Raw genomic sequence first — 16880 nt, forward strand, 5'->3', positions numbered from 1 at the left:
AATTTTTTTCTTGATGTCGTTAGGCTAGTCTGTGTCATTCAAATTTTAGTGCTCATCTCAAATTTTCTGGCAGATTCCGAAACACTGGGTCGTTTTGCATCGCCCTAGTGACTCAAAGCGCCTTGCAGGACTTTCTGCTCTAGCAGTTTTAATACAACAAATTTGTGTGGCACTATCTCTGTATCGCAGATAAATGAGGACATAAAAAAAAGTGTCGTACTGCAAAATGCATGCTTTCCTTTGGGATCTCCCTTCTCGTCTATTCTCGGCTAGGGAAACACTGTTGGGGGGAAAAAAAAGGGAACACGCAGCAGCAGCTGTTTTCCCCCAGATCCCTGGGGTAGTGGGATACCACTCTCGGCACTCTCACCAAGGCGTGCGCCAATCTTGCTTACCTGCAATGCCCTGCAGGCCCGACGCGTGGTCTCTGTGGAAGGGGGTGACGGCATCGGGCAAGACGGGGCTGTTCAACCCGGCGGCCACCATCGCCTACCTGGGCCACAACCTGCCCTCGAGCAGAGCCAGTGGCAACTTCACCCGGTGGGACCCCCGGTCGGGGGCGGGAGTGGCCTACGCCAGCGGCCGACGCAGCCGGTTGAGGCCCGAGATGATTTCGGGGCCCCAGGTGTGTGCACCGAGCTTCCTTTCGTTAAGGGGCCCGTGGAGATTAAACAACGGTCGGGTTCATTAAAAGGACTGCCTTGTCCCGCTTACAATGATACTACTAATTTTATGGCAAACTTCAAGCAAATAATCTAGATATATTAAGGAAAACAGATAAAGCAGTGGGGACTCCCTGTCTACTTTCTGGCTGGGTCTTTTGGTGTCACAGGGTCTTAGCAATTTGTGGTCGTTGGCCAAAGCCACTACCGTCAGACCTGACTGTGAGATTGTAGTGGGCTGCTGGTTCCGTTTCATCATATCATGTGAATGCTAACAACCTAATGTGCAGTTAACGCTATGATAATTATTTTTTTAGCGTTCCCTCTATTGCGTCACTGCTGACGTCGTGTAGCACGAAATTTGAACTTTTTTTTTTTTTTTTTTTTTATGAAAGCCTCTTTTATGGCTGGAATGAAGGTGAGCGGGCTGCCAAAGGCTAGTTCTTCCAAATTAAACACGGTTGTATTTTGTTTTCATGGCCTCTTTAGAGCATTTTTGCTAAGGAGTATCACCCAGTGGGGTGCGGGTCTAACAATTATGTGCGGCTGAGCTCTGAGAGAGTGATGCCTGCGTTGAAGTGATACAGAAATTTCCGTTTTCTGAAATTTCTGCTTTCTGGTAGAGGTCTTCAACCAAGTCTGATGTAATTGAAAATGAACACTGCCACTTCACTTCAGTATCACTCCTGTCATGCCTTAGCAGTGGCGCTGGCGTTAAGAAGATAGTAATGTTTGTTGTCTTTTTTTTTTTTTTTTTTTTTCTTTCCAGGGAGACCTGAAACATACGGGCCACGTTGGACTCGACGGAGCGTTTTTTGGTGACGTGGCCTTTCTCGGTGACAAATATGGCCAGCTGCCCAAGCAAGTTGTCAATCCTTGTGAGTGCGCCTGCTGTGACTGTGGGATTGTTATGTTGTAAAGAAATTTGCGATTTGTTGCGCGTGTCTCGTGCCAAAGTATTCGGTGCGGTGACTGAAGTTGGTAAACTAATTTGCAGGAAAGTCTTTCTGGAAATTTTGTGCGCTAAACGGAGTTCTTGCGATGCCCATTCCTTAGCATTTAATATTTAAGTCCGTCGTGCACTCTGTGCTGACCTTTATTTCAGGGTACACACAGTAATGAAGTGTCAGTTCTGTAGCAACTAGAGAAAAAGGTAAATGTTCCCGTATATGTTGTTGCAAATAACAAATTTTTTTTTTGCAATAACCTTTTTGGGGGGCCACATTCACTCATTACTTGTGCCCCAACTTCACTCATGAAATTTGTAAATTGTCGGCGTGGCTTGTATGCGGGAGAATACGGTAAAAGCGAGGCGCAGAATGGAGAGGCCAGCAAGTTTGTGTAGCTGTTCCGAGTGTCTGAACGTGCGGAAGCCTTCTCAGAAGGCTCAGCAAGGGAAGCCAAGAAGAGGCAGCAGCACTAAAACCTTTTCCCCCTCCTCTGTGGCTTTGCAGATAAGCCCCACGAAGATAAGGACTCCTCTGACTCTTCAGATATGACTCCACTTCTTAACGGTTCTAGCTCCACCGTCGACGGAAAAAGTGGGCCTGCCTTGGGTGCGTTGCATTGCTTTGTTGTGGTTGTGTCATTGGTGGGCTGTTCGCGCAGTGCTCATCTTTTAAACCGTGTTGAAGGTGCTGGGAATGAATATTTTGTTTAGTAGGAACACTGGTCTTAAAACAACTTCCTTTAATTTTCAAGTAAACTCTGGAACTTGTCAGTCTGGTGCTTTTTTCCCACTGATTGGAACTAATTGACTGGCTCGAAAAGTACACGTTTGAGATCAGTGAGGGAAAAAGCAGCAAGGCTGACAAGTTTCACAGAGTTTACTTGAAAATTAAAAGAAATTGTTTTAAGACCAGTGTCTCCCCTTGCTTTGCTACTAGGTAGTCCTGTGGTAAATAGGGCGTTAATAAGTGAGAAATGAGTGATGTTTGTCTTGTGTATGTGTGAATCTTGTTGTGTACTTCGCACCCTCTCATTGTTTGCTTCCATTATGTTTGGCAGAAACTTGGTCGGATTCAAGCAGCGAGAAAGATCTCACTAAAGAGTACATCCTTGAAAAGGAAACCTGTGCCAAACCACTCTATCTAAAGTCTACAAAGCCATTGGATCTAAAGCTCTCAAAACCACTGGATTTGAAAACCAACGCTGCGAAAGACGGGCAGAAATCTGACCATGAGTACCACGAGATCAGTGACGAAGAGCAGTTGGACGCTACTGAAAGTCCCAAGTTCGAGGTAACCACTTTTCTTTTCCCACGGTGAGATGATTTGCTTGTGATTGGGTGAATTGGTTTGTGATCATGGTGGTAAGGTCAGCTTGAAGGAGAACACACAGGTTACAGTACTGTGCTGTGTGTTCTTTGTGACATCTTTTGCACTACGTTCAAACTGACTTTTTACTAATGAGATAATCTGGTGCTGCTGTAGACGTGGTTTCTCTTTGTTCAAGGCAAAGCTCTGTCCTGCATCAAGTTTTGAGCAGTAGTTGTCACAAGTTTCTTAAAATTATTGATCCAGCCATCTAAGTACTTATAAAAGTAATTTAAATACACCATTGGGGACAGGTAAAGCACATTTGTGAAGTGAATGTAAAAGCTGCCAGGCATTCAGTCTCGTGGTAATTATTTGCTTCTGTTAACTTTTGGGATTTGCACTTTGATGGTTATGACTGCACACTTCATTATCATTTTCAGATTACAATGTTCAGTCTATAATCTTGGTTTTGCCTTTCATGGTGTCATTCGTCAAGCTGCTTTCTTCAAAAAAGCAACGAATATTTTTATCCCGTGCATGCTGGTTCAAACAGAGAGGCTCCTGCAAGAATTTTGGTTGAAGATCAGCCGTGGTCCTGCCTTGTTCTCGTCCTTTTGCCTTTCTTGTGTTTTCTTGTGCACTTATACTTTGACGGTTCCTTCGGCTTTGAAGGTTGTTTGATACATCTCCTGTGCTTGCACTCGGTAATAATTTGAACAATGTGATTGTAACGTTATGTAACTGCTCTTGGAGGTAATTCATGCAAATATGATTCATACCTCAGTCCGTAAAAGTAACCTACATGAGTGTGGCCTTTAAAGCAACACCGGTGAGTTAATGCTCGTGACCCCGCATGCGCGTCTCTTATTGCAACCTGCACCCTCTCACCCCCTTGCAGACTTTGGACTTTGGCCCTTCACTGATGGACGAGGTCTTCCGGGCGTTGGAGACGACCCAGCTCAACTTCGACTTTGACAGCGGCGCCCCCAAGGACAACCTCGTCAAGAGCGAGCCACCCAAGGAGGCCCCGATGCCCACCAAGCCAGCCTCAGCGAGCAGCACCTTCAAGAAGAAGCAGCAGGCGACCGTGAAGCCCATCTCGGCGGCCGAGGAGCAGACGCTCGAGACGGCCATCGCGATAGCCAAGGAGGCTGCCGCGCACCGGATGCAGGAGATGGATGGCGGCGGCCGCTCGGAGTCGGACGCCACCCAGGACAGCCCGCGCACCCCGAGTTCACCCAACAAGCGCAAGTTCTCCTTCAAGTTCAAGTCGAGTCCCAAGCTGGGCAGGCGCACTTTCTCGGAGGAAGCGGAGGCGATCCCCGACATCCAGGACTCCCTCACCGAGGAGGCCAAGGAGGCGTACAACAGCCTGGTTGAGAAGGGGGCACCGGAAAAGCTGACCACAGTCGAGCCACCACCGTTGACGGCAGTGCCAGTTGCGGTGGATGAAGCGGTCGATTCGGATGGGGGCAGCGACACGAACCCGTTGCGCCGGATTCGAAGCGGCGTTCCGGTTCAGCCGCGCATTAGGGGCAACCGGCATGGAATTCCGAGCAGTTGCAGGCCGACGACTCCTCACACGGCAGCCCTGGCAAGACTGGCTGCCAATGCCGCTGCCGCCGCCGGAGGCACCACGACGACATCAACAACAACAACGCAGAGGAATGGACTCGGGGCGCCACCTCCCCCTCCCCCTACCTCGTCGGCTTTGCAGCCACCTACCACAGTTGCAGAAGGGAATCCGCTGCCTCTGCCACCGAGGGACCGAACAAAGCCATTGCAGGTGTTGAAGCACCATCAGCGGAAGCACCCACTGCTGCTGCTACCTGGGACGGTGGCGGCGGATGCGGTCGATGACAAGACTGGAAAGGATGGTGCTAGTGAAACGCCGGCCGCGCAAGACCCCGCAGCTACGCAGCAGGGCGTGAGGCAGACCTCTGTGAATGAGCGGATAGCGGCCGTAGAGGCCAGGACGAGTAGGTGCAAGGTGGATGGCGAGTCACGATTTCCTCCACAGAAACCGGTGCGAACATGCAGGTATGCTCGTCTGTGCTTTTCTACAAATTTCGAGGCCACAGGTTTGCTGGCAATGCCATTATGGTTGGCAGATACAGATAGGTTGTATTCACTGGCAAAGCACGCATGCAGGGTACCATGTGAGTGCCCCATTACTTGTTACGTCGAACACCACGGCATGGCAGAGTACTTGTCCGGGCTAAGCAGATGATTTGTGTTGGACGTTCCAAACTCTGCCCCACCGAACGCAAAGTAATGCCTCGACTCCAATGTGAGTGCAGTTAATAACATCTCTGTTGACAGCACCATTGAGACTCGGCTTGAAACGGAGCATACAACGCACGTTGGTACAGTGTAGACCGCTTATAACGTATGTCGCGGGAGCCGCAAAAATCCGCACTATAAGCGCTACCGCACTATAACCAAAACACGCGCGAATTCAACCACATCGCCACCTATCTCTCAAGTCAACCTATATTTATCATCACTCAAAAGCACAGCACTTAAAAACGAAGGCACGGTCTATATTTCGTATTATTTTTAACATCAGCCGCTGCTGCAGGGCAAAAGCGCAGTCTCACAAACGGCGAGCGCGGCTTTAACTTCCCTTGTGTTTGTTTTGAAAGACCATAGCTGCGTTTTTAGCGTCTATGAACAGATGCCGCAAGACGTGATAAGAACGCCAGCGGGATTTTTTTTTTTTTTTTTTTACCCGACCTTGTGTTCACGATGCCGAAGGCGGCTGCTTATCAGCGCAACGTACTGGTGGTGGAAATCTTCGGCTTCGCGCGGCTCGAATGTTCGGAAAGGGAAAGAGCGGTGGCTTATCTGCAACAACGTTCTAAAGCGTGAACCGCGTGGTAGATTTGGTATCGCGAAAACGTGCAGTGCACGCCAGCGCGGATACAACTGGCGTGGTGTGGGCGGCGCGGTAAAATGCGGCAACATGGCGTCGGCACTGGCTGTGAAGCAGTGCAGGCAGTTCCAGTAAGTTCCAGGGACCGCTTCTAACCGCTCGCTGAAATGCTGCACGGGGCGCAAGCGAAGATGCTCATGCAAGAAAAGAGCTAATAATGTGGGCGAAAAGTGGAATACATAAACTGCCATCCACGCTGCTTGAGCGCCCATCAAAAAATACCGCGGTGGTAAGCCTAAACATCTCTGGCGCGGCTAGCCGGCTCGGTGCGCTTCGAATCTCCCACCATTAGGTTCGCGTCTCCCAATTGGTGCAAGTCGTCAGGCTCCTCCCACTGCCACGCGAAGAAGCCACCGCGAGCGCGGAATCGTCGACACGAGCACGAAAAAAAAAAAAAAAAAAAACACTCGCGCGCAACGCCGATGTGCACGATTCGTGCGCGAAAACAGGCCATGCGGTTCACGATAAATAAAATCAACTTGCTGCGCGCGGATGGGGGAGTCTGTCGCTACCTTCCGAGATGCATCAAGCAAGGTCAGTTGTGGTTATCAGGTACGCACGAAGGGTGCCTATTTTTTTTTTCTTTGGGTGTCTACGTTAGAGGAGGGCAAGGGGTGCAGGCTGCGTCAGATGGCCGATTTCATCCTTTCTTTTTTCTTTTGCTACCCTAAAACGATGCCTCAGCTGCGCCGGTCGATCAGCAGACCCGCCGAAAAACCGCACTATAAACGGTATTGTGCTTCGGCCAACCGCATCTTAGGCGGTATGCTTATGCATTGAGTTCTATGGGAGGCAAACCGGTGGTCGCAAAAACCCGCGTTATATCCGGTCCCGCACTATAAGCGGTTACGTTATAAATGGTCTACACTGTATTTTTTTCTTCTTCGGCGTTCGGGCGGAGGGGCACAAGCCGCGCCATGTCCGTGGCCGTTTCCAGTGTTTCCAAGCAAAGAAATTAACAGCTGAACTTTTCAGTGAATACCACCTTTAGCTGCATCATGCATGGTGCCATTGCTCTTTCTTGCATTAGAGTAATAAGACTGAAAACTTGGTAGCCCAGTAACATTGCCAGCGCTAATAAAAAGTCTCCGTATACAGGCTGCGTAAAGGTTCGCGATTATCTGTGTTATGCGAAGAATCGTAATTTCACTCCTTACTTCACTTCTCTCTAATGCAAGGTTTGAAATAATTTGTGCTGACATTAGTTTATTTGCACATGTATCTTGCTTTGGAATTGTTTAGTAGTGTTACTCACAGGGTTGCAAAAACCAGCAAATCTTGTCGTGCTTTTAACACTGCATTGCTTTTACCGAGGCAATACTTGCTCTTGTTTCAAAGGTATTGTGTTTTTCATTTGCGGGCTTTCTTCACAGCTTCTTGCAGAAAAAGAAAGTCACAGGGCTTTTTCTTTCCCTCTCAGCAATCTGGACGACTCCTTTGAGAATCAAATCCAGGAGGAGATCGACAGCCTGGACCACCTTGCCACCACCGATGCCCCTTCCCCTCCAACCATCTACAAGAACAGCGACCACGTCAGCTGCGAAGACCTCCTCGAGTTTGCCATGGACAGGCCCAACGCAAAAAGGTGGGGCCTGCCTGTTGGTCCTGAAAGTTTTGGGAATGCAGTTAAACCTCGATGTAACAAACTTCAATGTAACGAAACTCTCGATGTAACAAACCACGGAATTTTTCGTAACTTCAAGTGTATGCACACCCTCTATGTAACGAAGTCCCATTTTCTAGAATTTCAATGTAACGAAGTTTCATGGAGAACTAGCCACGAAATTTAAGTTGTAGAGGTATATTTTGGGGCCCGCAAGCGTCAAAATGGGGTCTCAATTAAACGCGAACGGCAACACGCGAGCCACGGAGTCTTTGAGCGAGCCCCTTGCCTACAAACTGCGTGGCGTACATACACGGCTGGCACACTGTTTCTGTCGGAGCTTAATCGTGTACGCGGGCATCAGTGTGAACCACATGGAGCGTTTTCTCCTTGCAAAAATGCAAAACGCACCCCGCAAGCCACAGGCGCGCTGACGCAGCCGCAGAGACCACCCGCGCGATGTGGATAGCTCCAGCGACCACTTCTAACCGCTCACTGAAACGCAACTCGAGGGGCAAATGAGTGGGGCACTCGAGAAAAAAACGCGGATAATGTGGGCAAAATATTTCAACGTCATACGCGCCGCTTACGAAAGCGGCCATCAAATATCCACCGCGGTGGTAAGCCTAATCGCCTCTGGTGGGGCCGCCACCGCCGCTGCATGCCTCCACTTTGCCTTTCGTTCGAGTTTGCTCATGCTTGGTGGGTTTCATCGTTCCAGTAAGCATTTGTGAATCTTTATGAGCCTCGCGTGTGCGTTTTCTTTTTACACCCACGTCCATGATTGCACGCCGGCGGCGGCTTCTGCCTGCCTCAGCCAGGAAGTGACTTGCGCTGCACGCGGCAGTGGGACGAGCCTGACCAGTTTCGCCAATAGGGAGTCAGGCACCCTATGGCGGGAGCTTCGAAACACTCGGGGATGCTGGCTGGCCAGACGATTAGGCTTATCGCCGCAGAGGATATTTGATAAGCACTTTCGTAAGCGGCGCGTATGACGTTTTACAGTGAAAATTTTGCCTACGTTGTCCGCTTTTTTTCTCGCATGCCGCTCTCGTATGCCTAGAGCCCCTAGCTTTCTGCGATTCCGCGATTCCGCAAAAAATCGCGGAATTAAGGTTTTCCCGCGGAAATCCAACAAACCCGTTAAAAGTGTGGCGCTACGTCCCCAAAACGATAGATTTGGTGAAATGTGGCGGAAAAGTGGTATTTTCTATTACTAATGGCAAAATAGTTTCTATTATTTGTCTGCAACGTTTTTGCTGTTGAAAATTTGAATTTGTATCTGCATATTCCAACCTTGTCAAATAATAAAAGTGGCTAGGTGGCGCAGCCTCCACCCGAATCAAGGGGCCTAGCCATAGCAACAGAAAGAGAACAACGCACACAACAGGGCCCGTCAGATTGCAAACAAAATGAACGGTGCAATGAGTGAAGTGGCTAGCAAGGCGCTAATATACTTGTGACACTTGGAAGTTCTTCAAGAGTGTGAGGTGCTTGGATCCCCTGCAAGTTGGGTGTCTCTCAGAGAAAAGATCAGAGTTTGGGGCCGTTCCTGGACTTTGGGAAGAATCCCTAGCCCTAGCTGCTGAATGGAAAGTGTACCCAAAGTCTGCCCAAGACCTCAAGTCTAGTGACAGGGACTTGGCACCATTTCTTTCTAAACAAGAAAAGCCAGGTGAAGGTTCTGATGTCCCGGCTTTCTGGGCTGGGATGGAACACCTGACTCCAACACTTTCTTCCACTGCCCTTAAATAACTGTCGGTGCCAATCAACTCTGTTGACGCAAAAAAGTAATTCAGTCGCTATGGCGACATCGTGTCTCACAAGCGCCATTCTCTTGGTGAAGAAAGCACAAAGCATCACCAGATGTTCAGCCACAACAGCTTCTGTCAGTTTTAAATGAAATCTAGCATGTCAGGAGTCTGAAGTGTCTAAAAAATGAACTGTACATGAGCCTTATGCCTTTTCGATGTTGCCACGGAATTTTGCAGATTCCCCTATTTAGAATCGCAGAATTCGAAATGTTCCGCCGCAAAAAGTGAGGGGCTCTACACGGTATGCCCCTCGAGTTGCGTTTCAGCGAGCGGTCAGAAGCGGTCGGTGGAGCTACCCGCATCGTACGGGTGGTCTCCGCGGCTGCGTCAGCGCGCCGGGGGCTTGCAGGGCACATTTTTGCGGGAGAAAACACTCCATGCGGTTCACGCTGATACCCGCATAGATGATTAAGCTCTGATCAGGGTTCGCACAGGTCCTTGAAAACCTTAAAAACCCTTGAATTCATAAGTGTCAATTTCAAGGCCTGGAAAGTCCTGGAAAGTCCTGGAATTTCTAAATGGTCCTTGAATATCCTTGATTTTTATGGAGGGAATCAATGGCCCTGTCTTTTCACAAGAATTTAAAGCGTTTGTCGTGGATTTTAGGTGTTAACAAATCTAAAGAAACATTGTAGCAATCAAGCTTCAGTGTATTGCTTGAAATTTCAAAAAGTTTTGTGGATTTTTATTATTACAGGCAACATTGGGAGCAGGCCAATCCAATCCAATCCATGTCACAATACAATCCAGTGAAAGCCAGCTTCTGTTCTCTATCTTGCATCTTCCAAATCTGTGGACGTTTGCTCATTGCTTGTTTGCTGTGCCTCATGCGCTCCATCTGTGTTAGCTCTTCCGTGCAAATGGTGCACGTGTACATAGTTCGTCCTGCCTTAGAGCAACACTTGCTGAATCAGTTTCAACTGATACTCTTGCTGACAAAGCAGGACATGCAGGCAACATTAACGAAGTTTCGAAATCAAGCAGCCTGAGCAAAACAACGTGAAAAAAGAAAAACCTCTAAATACCAACCATGAAATAAAAAATAAAGCTGGGGGAACATTCACGCACCTGTTAGTGGCTATCTAAATGTGCAATATTGTGCTTAGGTATTGTGCAATAAAAAACTTGCATTGTGTTGAAAAAGCAATAGATAATCTCGGGTAAAACATTAGATGGGGACCTTGAAAATGTGTTTTCTGGTCCTTGAAAGTCCTTGAAAACCCTTGAATTTTTGCTTTTGAAGCCTGTGCGAACCCTGTCTGATAGAAACAGAAACAGTGCACCAGCCGTGTATGCGCGCCACATTTTCTTTTGCAGGAAACGGTTCACGGGATGAACACTTCATTATAACTGCAAATTTCAATGTAGCGAAATTTCAATGTAACGACGTACATTACGAATTTTACTGACTTTGTTACATCGAGGTTTAACTGTAACTGTGGAAACATATATCTACTGGTGTGGCAAAGTGGTTGGTGTGCGCACCAATTGCAGTGATATGTCACGCTTGCGGCGAATTTGAAATTGTCACGGGGGGTTTCGGGTTGGGAGAGTGACGGGCCACAATGTCAAGCTACATCGTTGATTTTTTGTATTTTTTTTGTTCAAATTTTTGACAGGCTGGTGTGATGTCGTAGGTTTTCATTTTTTGTGGTTAGTGTAAGATGCATGGATGATAAAAAGCAGCTCATCTGAGCTGAACTGATTGCTCTGTTTACAAATTGTGCCTACTTAATTTGCAGGACTCAAGGCCCTTCACGAGGGGTTGATTCTGACGAGGTTCGAATAATGCAGAAGGTTCTTGCTAAGGAGGTAAGCAGCTCCCCTTCTGTCCCTGCCAAGTATTTTGGATATAGCGTTTGCAGTGGCGAGTAATGTGTGGTTTGCCAGAACACAGCTAATTAAATAGTGCACGTACACTTTCGCTGTCACAGGTTTGATTTGGCCGGTAGCCTGTAAAGTTAGGAAACACTCATAGCGTGGTTTCATTATGCAAACAATCTTGCGTAGAAATGTTGAAATCAGTAAACCCCTGCGGTAAGAATCTAGAACGCTGCACAAGTTTTCTTCAAATTCTTCTCGGGTGAAGTGGGATGGGGCTAGAGGTACAAATGCTGTGTTATAGGCAAGTGTGTTGCCCTCTGTGCGTGAAGTCCCTTAACTTGATGCTGCTCGATGTATATGTCTCGTATACCCTCTGGCTAAGGTATTGTTACCCTTAATGCCCAATGGTTATCTTGCCTTCGCATTACATGCCCTGCCCATGCCCATTTCTTCTTCTTAATTCCTACTAATATGTCTTGAGCACACTAAGGGTAACATTAATGGTAACCTAACATGTGAGGGCCAATAAGGGTAACAGAGTGGAACCCTAGAGAAGGCAAGAAGGGCAGGGGGCGGCAGAAAGTCAGCTGGGCAGATGAGATCAAGAAGCTTGTGGGGATAAATTGGTTGCAGTTAGCACAGGACTGGAATAAGTGGAGATCTATGGGAGAGGCCTTTGCCCTGCAGTGGGCGTAGACTGGATGATGATGGTGGTGGTGGTGGTGGTGATGATGATGATGATGACTGGTTGACATTGCTTATGGCTACGTCGTAAATGCCACGTTGTAGCGAGTGCAAAATAACGCGTGCGCAGCGCGTGGGTGCGGAGGAGTGCCTGGTGGCCCTGAACGAGGTGGACTGGGACGTGCACAAGGGCATCAAGTGGCTGCGGCTGCAGCAGCAGCTGCAGCAGCGCCACGGCCTGGCCTTCCCGGCCGACGCCTGCGCCCATGCACTGGAGCAGAGCGGCTGGAACGTCCTCCAGGCCTCCAACCTGCTCAGGGCGACGCGCGCCCTGGACGACACCACTGAGGTCTGACCAGGGGTGGTTGGTCGTCTGGTTGAAAGTGCGGGAGTCGAGAGCGTGGCAGTTGAGAGTGGGGCTCACCCGGCACACGTTTCAGAGCTAGCTTGCAGCTGCGCGAAAAACCTTGCTGGTCACCTTCCGATTTTCCTATTGCACTGTTTGTCAGCAACAATCGTGCAACCCAGGTCTGCATTCCGAGGTGCGCATGGACAGGATAATGTAAAGTAGCCATGTTGTCTAAGATGCATGATATGCACTTGAGGTTAGCCTTCATTCGCGCTCGGGGCACTGATTGCACTTCTTGCCGAAAGAAGTTTAAATTTTTGTTGGGTGGGTAATTTCAAAGTGCACATGTAGACAGCTCCTTCTGGAGATTTAAATCTCTGTGGGCTGGACTCTCACGGGTAATGAAGGCAGTCACCAGTTTTATCTAATAATTTAAATAGTGAGTGGGAGCTTAGTAGTGTTGTTTACTGTCTTGCTTGAGATGTCAGCTGGCATAGGCAGATGCGCTCGCAGAAAAGGTAGCTGTAGTGAGGCAAGCACACAACTTAACACGAGATGTTGCGAGACCACAACTTTGAGACGTGCTCTCTTCCCCATTACTTAGCTTTCAAACTGTCTTAGTTGCGCGTGTCAACTGTTGGATCACGGGCTGCTGGTTTACGTTGTCACTGCTGCTGTCAAGCGTGTCGTGCTCATTTTACAAAATAGCAAAACGGTTTTAGGGAGGAGCATTGGATGGGTCGCAGATGTCATTTTTCTCAGTGAAATGGATAACGTTTACTATCCTCAAAGTTCCGATGGTTCATAAGAACAATGCGACAGTCATAGCAGCTTGTCCACACATTTCCATTCCTATAATGCGGCATATTGCATTTATCATGCTTGTCAATATGTTTACACCAGAAGCAGTCACCTGTGGCAATGAACGTTTCTCATGGGGGGGGGAATGAAAGAAAAGGAAAGAATAAGAACGAAGCCCTGCGGGGTTCAGCCTAAGGTGACAAACTTGCCAAGTTTAGGCTCGCCTGCAATGACGGCATCGAATGTTGCTGCCTACTGGCTACGAGTGCCACTTTATCGGTACCACTGCTTGTGTGAAACCCGAGCAAAAGTAGTGTGGTAATGGATATTTTTGCTATGCTCTTATGTTTGTGTCTATACAGTGCTGAGCCTACCAGTACTACTAGACGGACTGGGAAATTTGTTGGGAGAGGTGTACAGAATGCTAAGATATCAAAGAATTTCTGCTAGCCGGAGGGGTGAATAGTGTTCCTACCTGAAACTATCGCTCGATGTGGACAGATATTTGAGTGCCCAGAGGAGATGTTGTCTGCCTTCTTACGCCTTTTATTTTACGCAGATGCTTACGATTGCAGCCATTGCTGTCGTCCTTTTGTGTGGCTGGCTCCTCATGAAATCAGCGAGCATTAGAATTCAGTTTGTATGCTTGCACATTACACTTATCTCGTGCGTACACAGGCTAGGGTAATCATTTCATGCGCAGATGGAAGGCAGGGTTATTGCATGTCCCAACACGTTCAAAGGCCTTTAAAGAGTGAAATTTGAAGTGTAGGGAAATAACTTAATTGTTGTGAAAAAGGAGGATGGTGTGTTCAAGTCTCTGCTACAATTGCCTGTTTTTTTTTATGATCAAAGATTAGTGTGTTAGCTGCATTTTCATTTTACAAGGTGTGGCAGCTTAAAACCGGGGTAGTAAGAGAACCTGTGACATTATAGTGCCCACCGTACAAGGCCGTATCCATCCGACAGCAGTAGGAGGCTGTCAATCAGTTCAAATACATAGCTTCATTGTTCAGAGAGGAATCGGTTTTACGAGATGCGAACGCTTGCCAGTTATGAGCGTTTTAGGCATGTAAAATGGTGTCAAAGCTTGTAAAATGGGTGCAATTTTTTTGTGTGTATTTTTTGCCACGTTTTGCTTGTTCTGTCTGGCACTTCTATACAAGTCATGTTCTATTTTATTTTTATCGTTGCGTGCCTTTCAAGGCTCTAATGCGTTGAAAGAATCCTGCTTTACTCGTGCCAAGCACAGTCTGTGTTCAGTTTCTCAGAAAAGCCATGAATGTGCAGTCTTAATAATAGTTGCAGGTTGTGTAATGGTACATGTTTACAGTAGAGGTGCATTCAGGACGGCAGTATTGCCCCATTACGAACTTAGTTCGCTATAGTAAGCCATGCATCATTCACGATTGGCCATTGCATCTGGTAAGTTCACTTAAAGTGACACATCTTGTCTCGTTCTTAAAAAGAACGAGTGCTTGAAATACTCTGAACAAGCATGCGTATTGAAGTTTGTTGGTGTAAAAGTGCAGGGCAGTAGCTGAAGGTAAATTTTTCAATGCTGTATGTTTGTATGTCAAAGGTGTTTTATTTTTATTTTTGTGTGTGCGTGGTTGTCCTTTGTAAATGTCTTCTCACTTATACGCCAGAAGCTGATTTTACTTTTGTGCCGGTGTTGTTCCCGCTTGCAAGCGTCTGTTGCTTACCCGTGGATATCAACCGCTTTGCAGTTTACAGCAGATGCCATGAAATCCGTTTCGAATTTCGCTCATTTGGAGCTCAAGGTGCTGGTTTTGTAGCTGGCGCTGTTTTGCCTTTTTCCACATCAGTGCCACTGAGAAAGAGCCCATTAGTGTAAATATATTTATGAATAGGCTTTTCTAAGTGTTAGCTTTAGTGCAAGTTTGCATGTGTTTGGTGTATGCTTGTTGTTGTGCCTGTATGGTTCATTGGCAGCGTTGCCTTCTTCTTCGTCTTTCTTTCTTTTTTTTTTTTTTCTGTCTGCATTATTTTGTGTATCGGGCAGTTCAGGACCAAATGACAGTTTCAAAATATGCCATTGGTGAAACGTTGCAGCTGTTTTTGAAGTGTTGTGGCAGGTTTAGTATTCAGGTATTTTTACTTGGGAGTTCAATTATTATTCACCACAAGTGCAGGCTGACGTGACGCCGATTTGTTTCGTAGGCTTTTGTAAGCCAGCAATGCGTGCAAGATCTTGTGCGATGTTACCTTGCAGCTACAGTGCGTACTTGTTTCCATATCTCTAGAGGTAAAACGTCTGAGTCGTTTGTAGATCTGGCAGCTACGTACAATCATTTCCCGGTTAATGCACGCTGTTTCTGAAACTGAGCAGGGTGGATATTTTTCCCCGCCGAAGTTGCGTGCATGCAAAGCTTGTGATTCGTATGGCAGCTTTGGGGAGTCTGTGTAGACTAAAAATGCACTCAGCTATTTTGGTTCTGGACATTACCTGCCGAATGTGCGTATGGAACACGAAAGATGTAAAATGCGTCTTGATTGTTCATATAATGCAACCTGTCCTTTAGGTGGAAGTTGTGTGCTCTGAAGAATAGCTGAGTAGTAGTGGCTTCTTTTTGGGTTTGATCCGTGCACTGCTCCGTACACACACCACCTTTTACCGTGCAATTGGATGATTGCAGATGGATCCTTCGCAGAGGTCTGCTATTAGATTAAAAGGAGAATCTCAGTTTCAATTTGAACATTTCCTGGCAATGTCTGATAGTGTGCCAGATTAACCGTATAATTTACAAATTTGTTTCCTGTTGCAAGTGTTCAAAACTCTCTTCCCCCTCTGCAAAACAGCATACAGCAGTAAAGTTTTGTTTGGCGTTCGTATTTTTACTACCACCAGAGTTTCACTGTTTTAAACTAATTTAAATTTGCCGCTTGAGAGTGAGACAAAACAGGGTTTGTTCACATCATTTGAGTGATTGGAACCTGAATGCCATTTTGCTACTATATATGTGGTTTTATAGTAGTTCTACTTAGTATTTCATTCTATCAATAAAAGGTTTGATGAGTACAGCGTTGTGTTCTATTTGTGTGGTGACACATATGCTTCGAAGCATCCGCATCAGCAGTAACCTTTGACAGCGAGGATACACCTGATTTGGGACGAAAAAAGGTGGGTAGTGCTGGTCATAAGTTCGCTGTGAATATAATGAAGTGCTCTTATTTTTGCAGTTGGGTGTGTGTCAAACGTTTGATTTGTCAAACCAGAGAAAATGCAACTACTTTGCCTGCACCGCAACTGTGTGCAGCTTCATGTTATAAGTACAGAGCACTTTAGGGGCTCGCCTTGTCATCATAGCTCGCTGTAACACTGAATACCAGAATCAGGCGGCGCAGCAAGATAATGGACCCAAGTAAAGCCCGGCGTACCCGTCGTAGGGTGTCTCGCAGAGGCTTCAAAAACCAAGCGGTTTATATAGTCGTATGCATTCGAAACTCGTGAACCGCTGGCGATTGTCGTACATCTCCCTCGTTGTTTAGCGCAAAGAAAACTGTAGGTACATCTGAGGCAAAATATACGGAATTAACCGGCAGCGCCCGCGTTCATTTAGTTAGGAGCGGTCGTTGGGTTGGTTTTTACGATAGTAAGCGAAAAAAGTGGCAGTGCAACGCCGGTATGTGTGGGAGGAAAAGAAAGCACAAAAAGTACAGAACTCGGGCAGGGGGCGCGCGAGCACTGCGAAAGTGGGAAATTTGAATTGCATTGAATGGTAACAGTGAGCGGATAACAGTAGAACGGACAATTGGGCTAGTTGGTAGCTGCTCATCTTGAAAGTGGAAGCGCTCACAAAACAGGGACGAAAGTAGATAGTCTATGAAAGTAGTGTCGTCTGTTTTTTCTGCTTTCGTCCCTGTTTTGTGAGCGCTTCCACTTTCAAGATGAACGGATAACAGCACTACAGCCCATTATGGCGAAT

At 47.2% G+C, this 16880-nt stretch overlaps 1 protein-coding gene across 1 annotated transcript in view; it reads left to right on the top strand.

Moving 5' to 3' along the window:
• The window catches only part of Ack-like (activated Cdc42 kinase-like), a 53314-nt gene extending 37339 nt beyond the window's left edge, over positions 1-15975 (top strand). Inside the window, exons 9-16 of the mRNA XM_077676422.1 lie at positions 412-625; positions 1432-1540; positions 2117-2218; positions 2670-2902; positions 3819-4960; positions 7276-7440; positions 11015-11084; positions 11911-15975. Of these exons, the coding sequence (XP_077532548.1) occupies positions 412-625; positions 1432-1540; positions 2117-2218; positions 2670-2902; positions 3819-4960; positions 7276-7440; positions 11015-11084; positions 11911-12135 (2260 nt within the window). The 3' untranslated portion in view covers positions 12136-15975. The remainder of the gene's footprint in view (positions 1-411; positions 626-1431; positions 1541-2116; positions 2219-2669; positions 2903-3818; positions 4961-7275; positions 7441-11014; positions 11085-11910) is intronic.
• Positions 15976-16880: the final 905 nt, after the last annotated feature.

The sequence above is a fragment of the Haemaphysalis longicornis genome, unplaced genomic scaffold, assembly GCF_048455015.1.
Source record: "Haemaphysalis longicornis isolate Haplotype H1 unplaced genomic scaffold, Haemaphysalis longicornis Haplotype H1 scaffold_7, whole genome shotgun sequence".
NCBI classification, from domain to species: Eukaryota; Metazoa; Arthropoda; class Arachnida; order Ixodida; family Ixodidae; genus Haemaphysalis; species Haemaphysalis longicornis.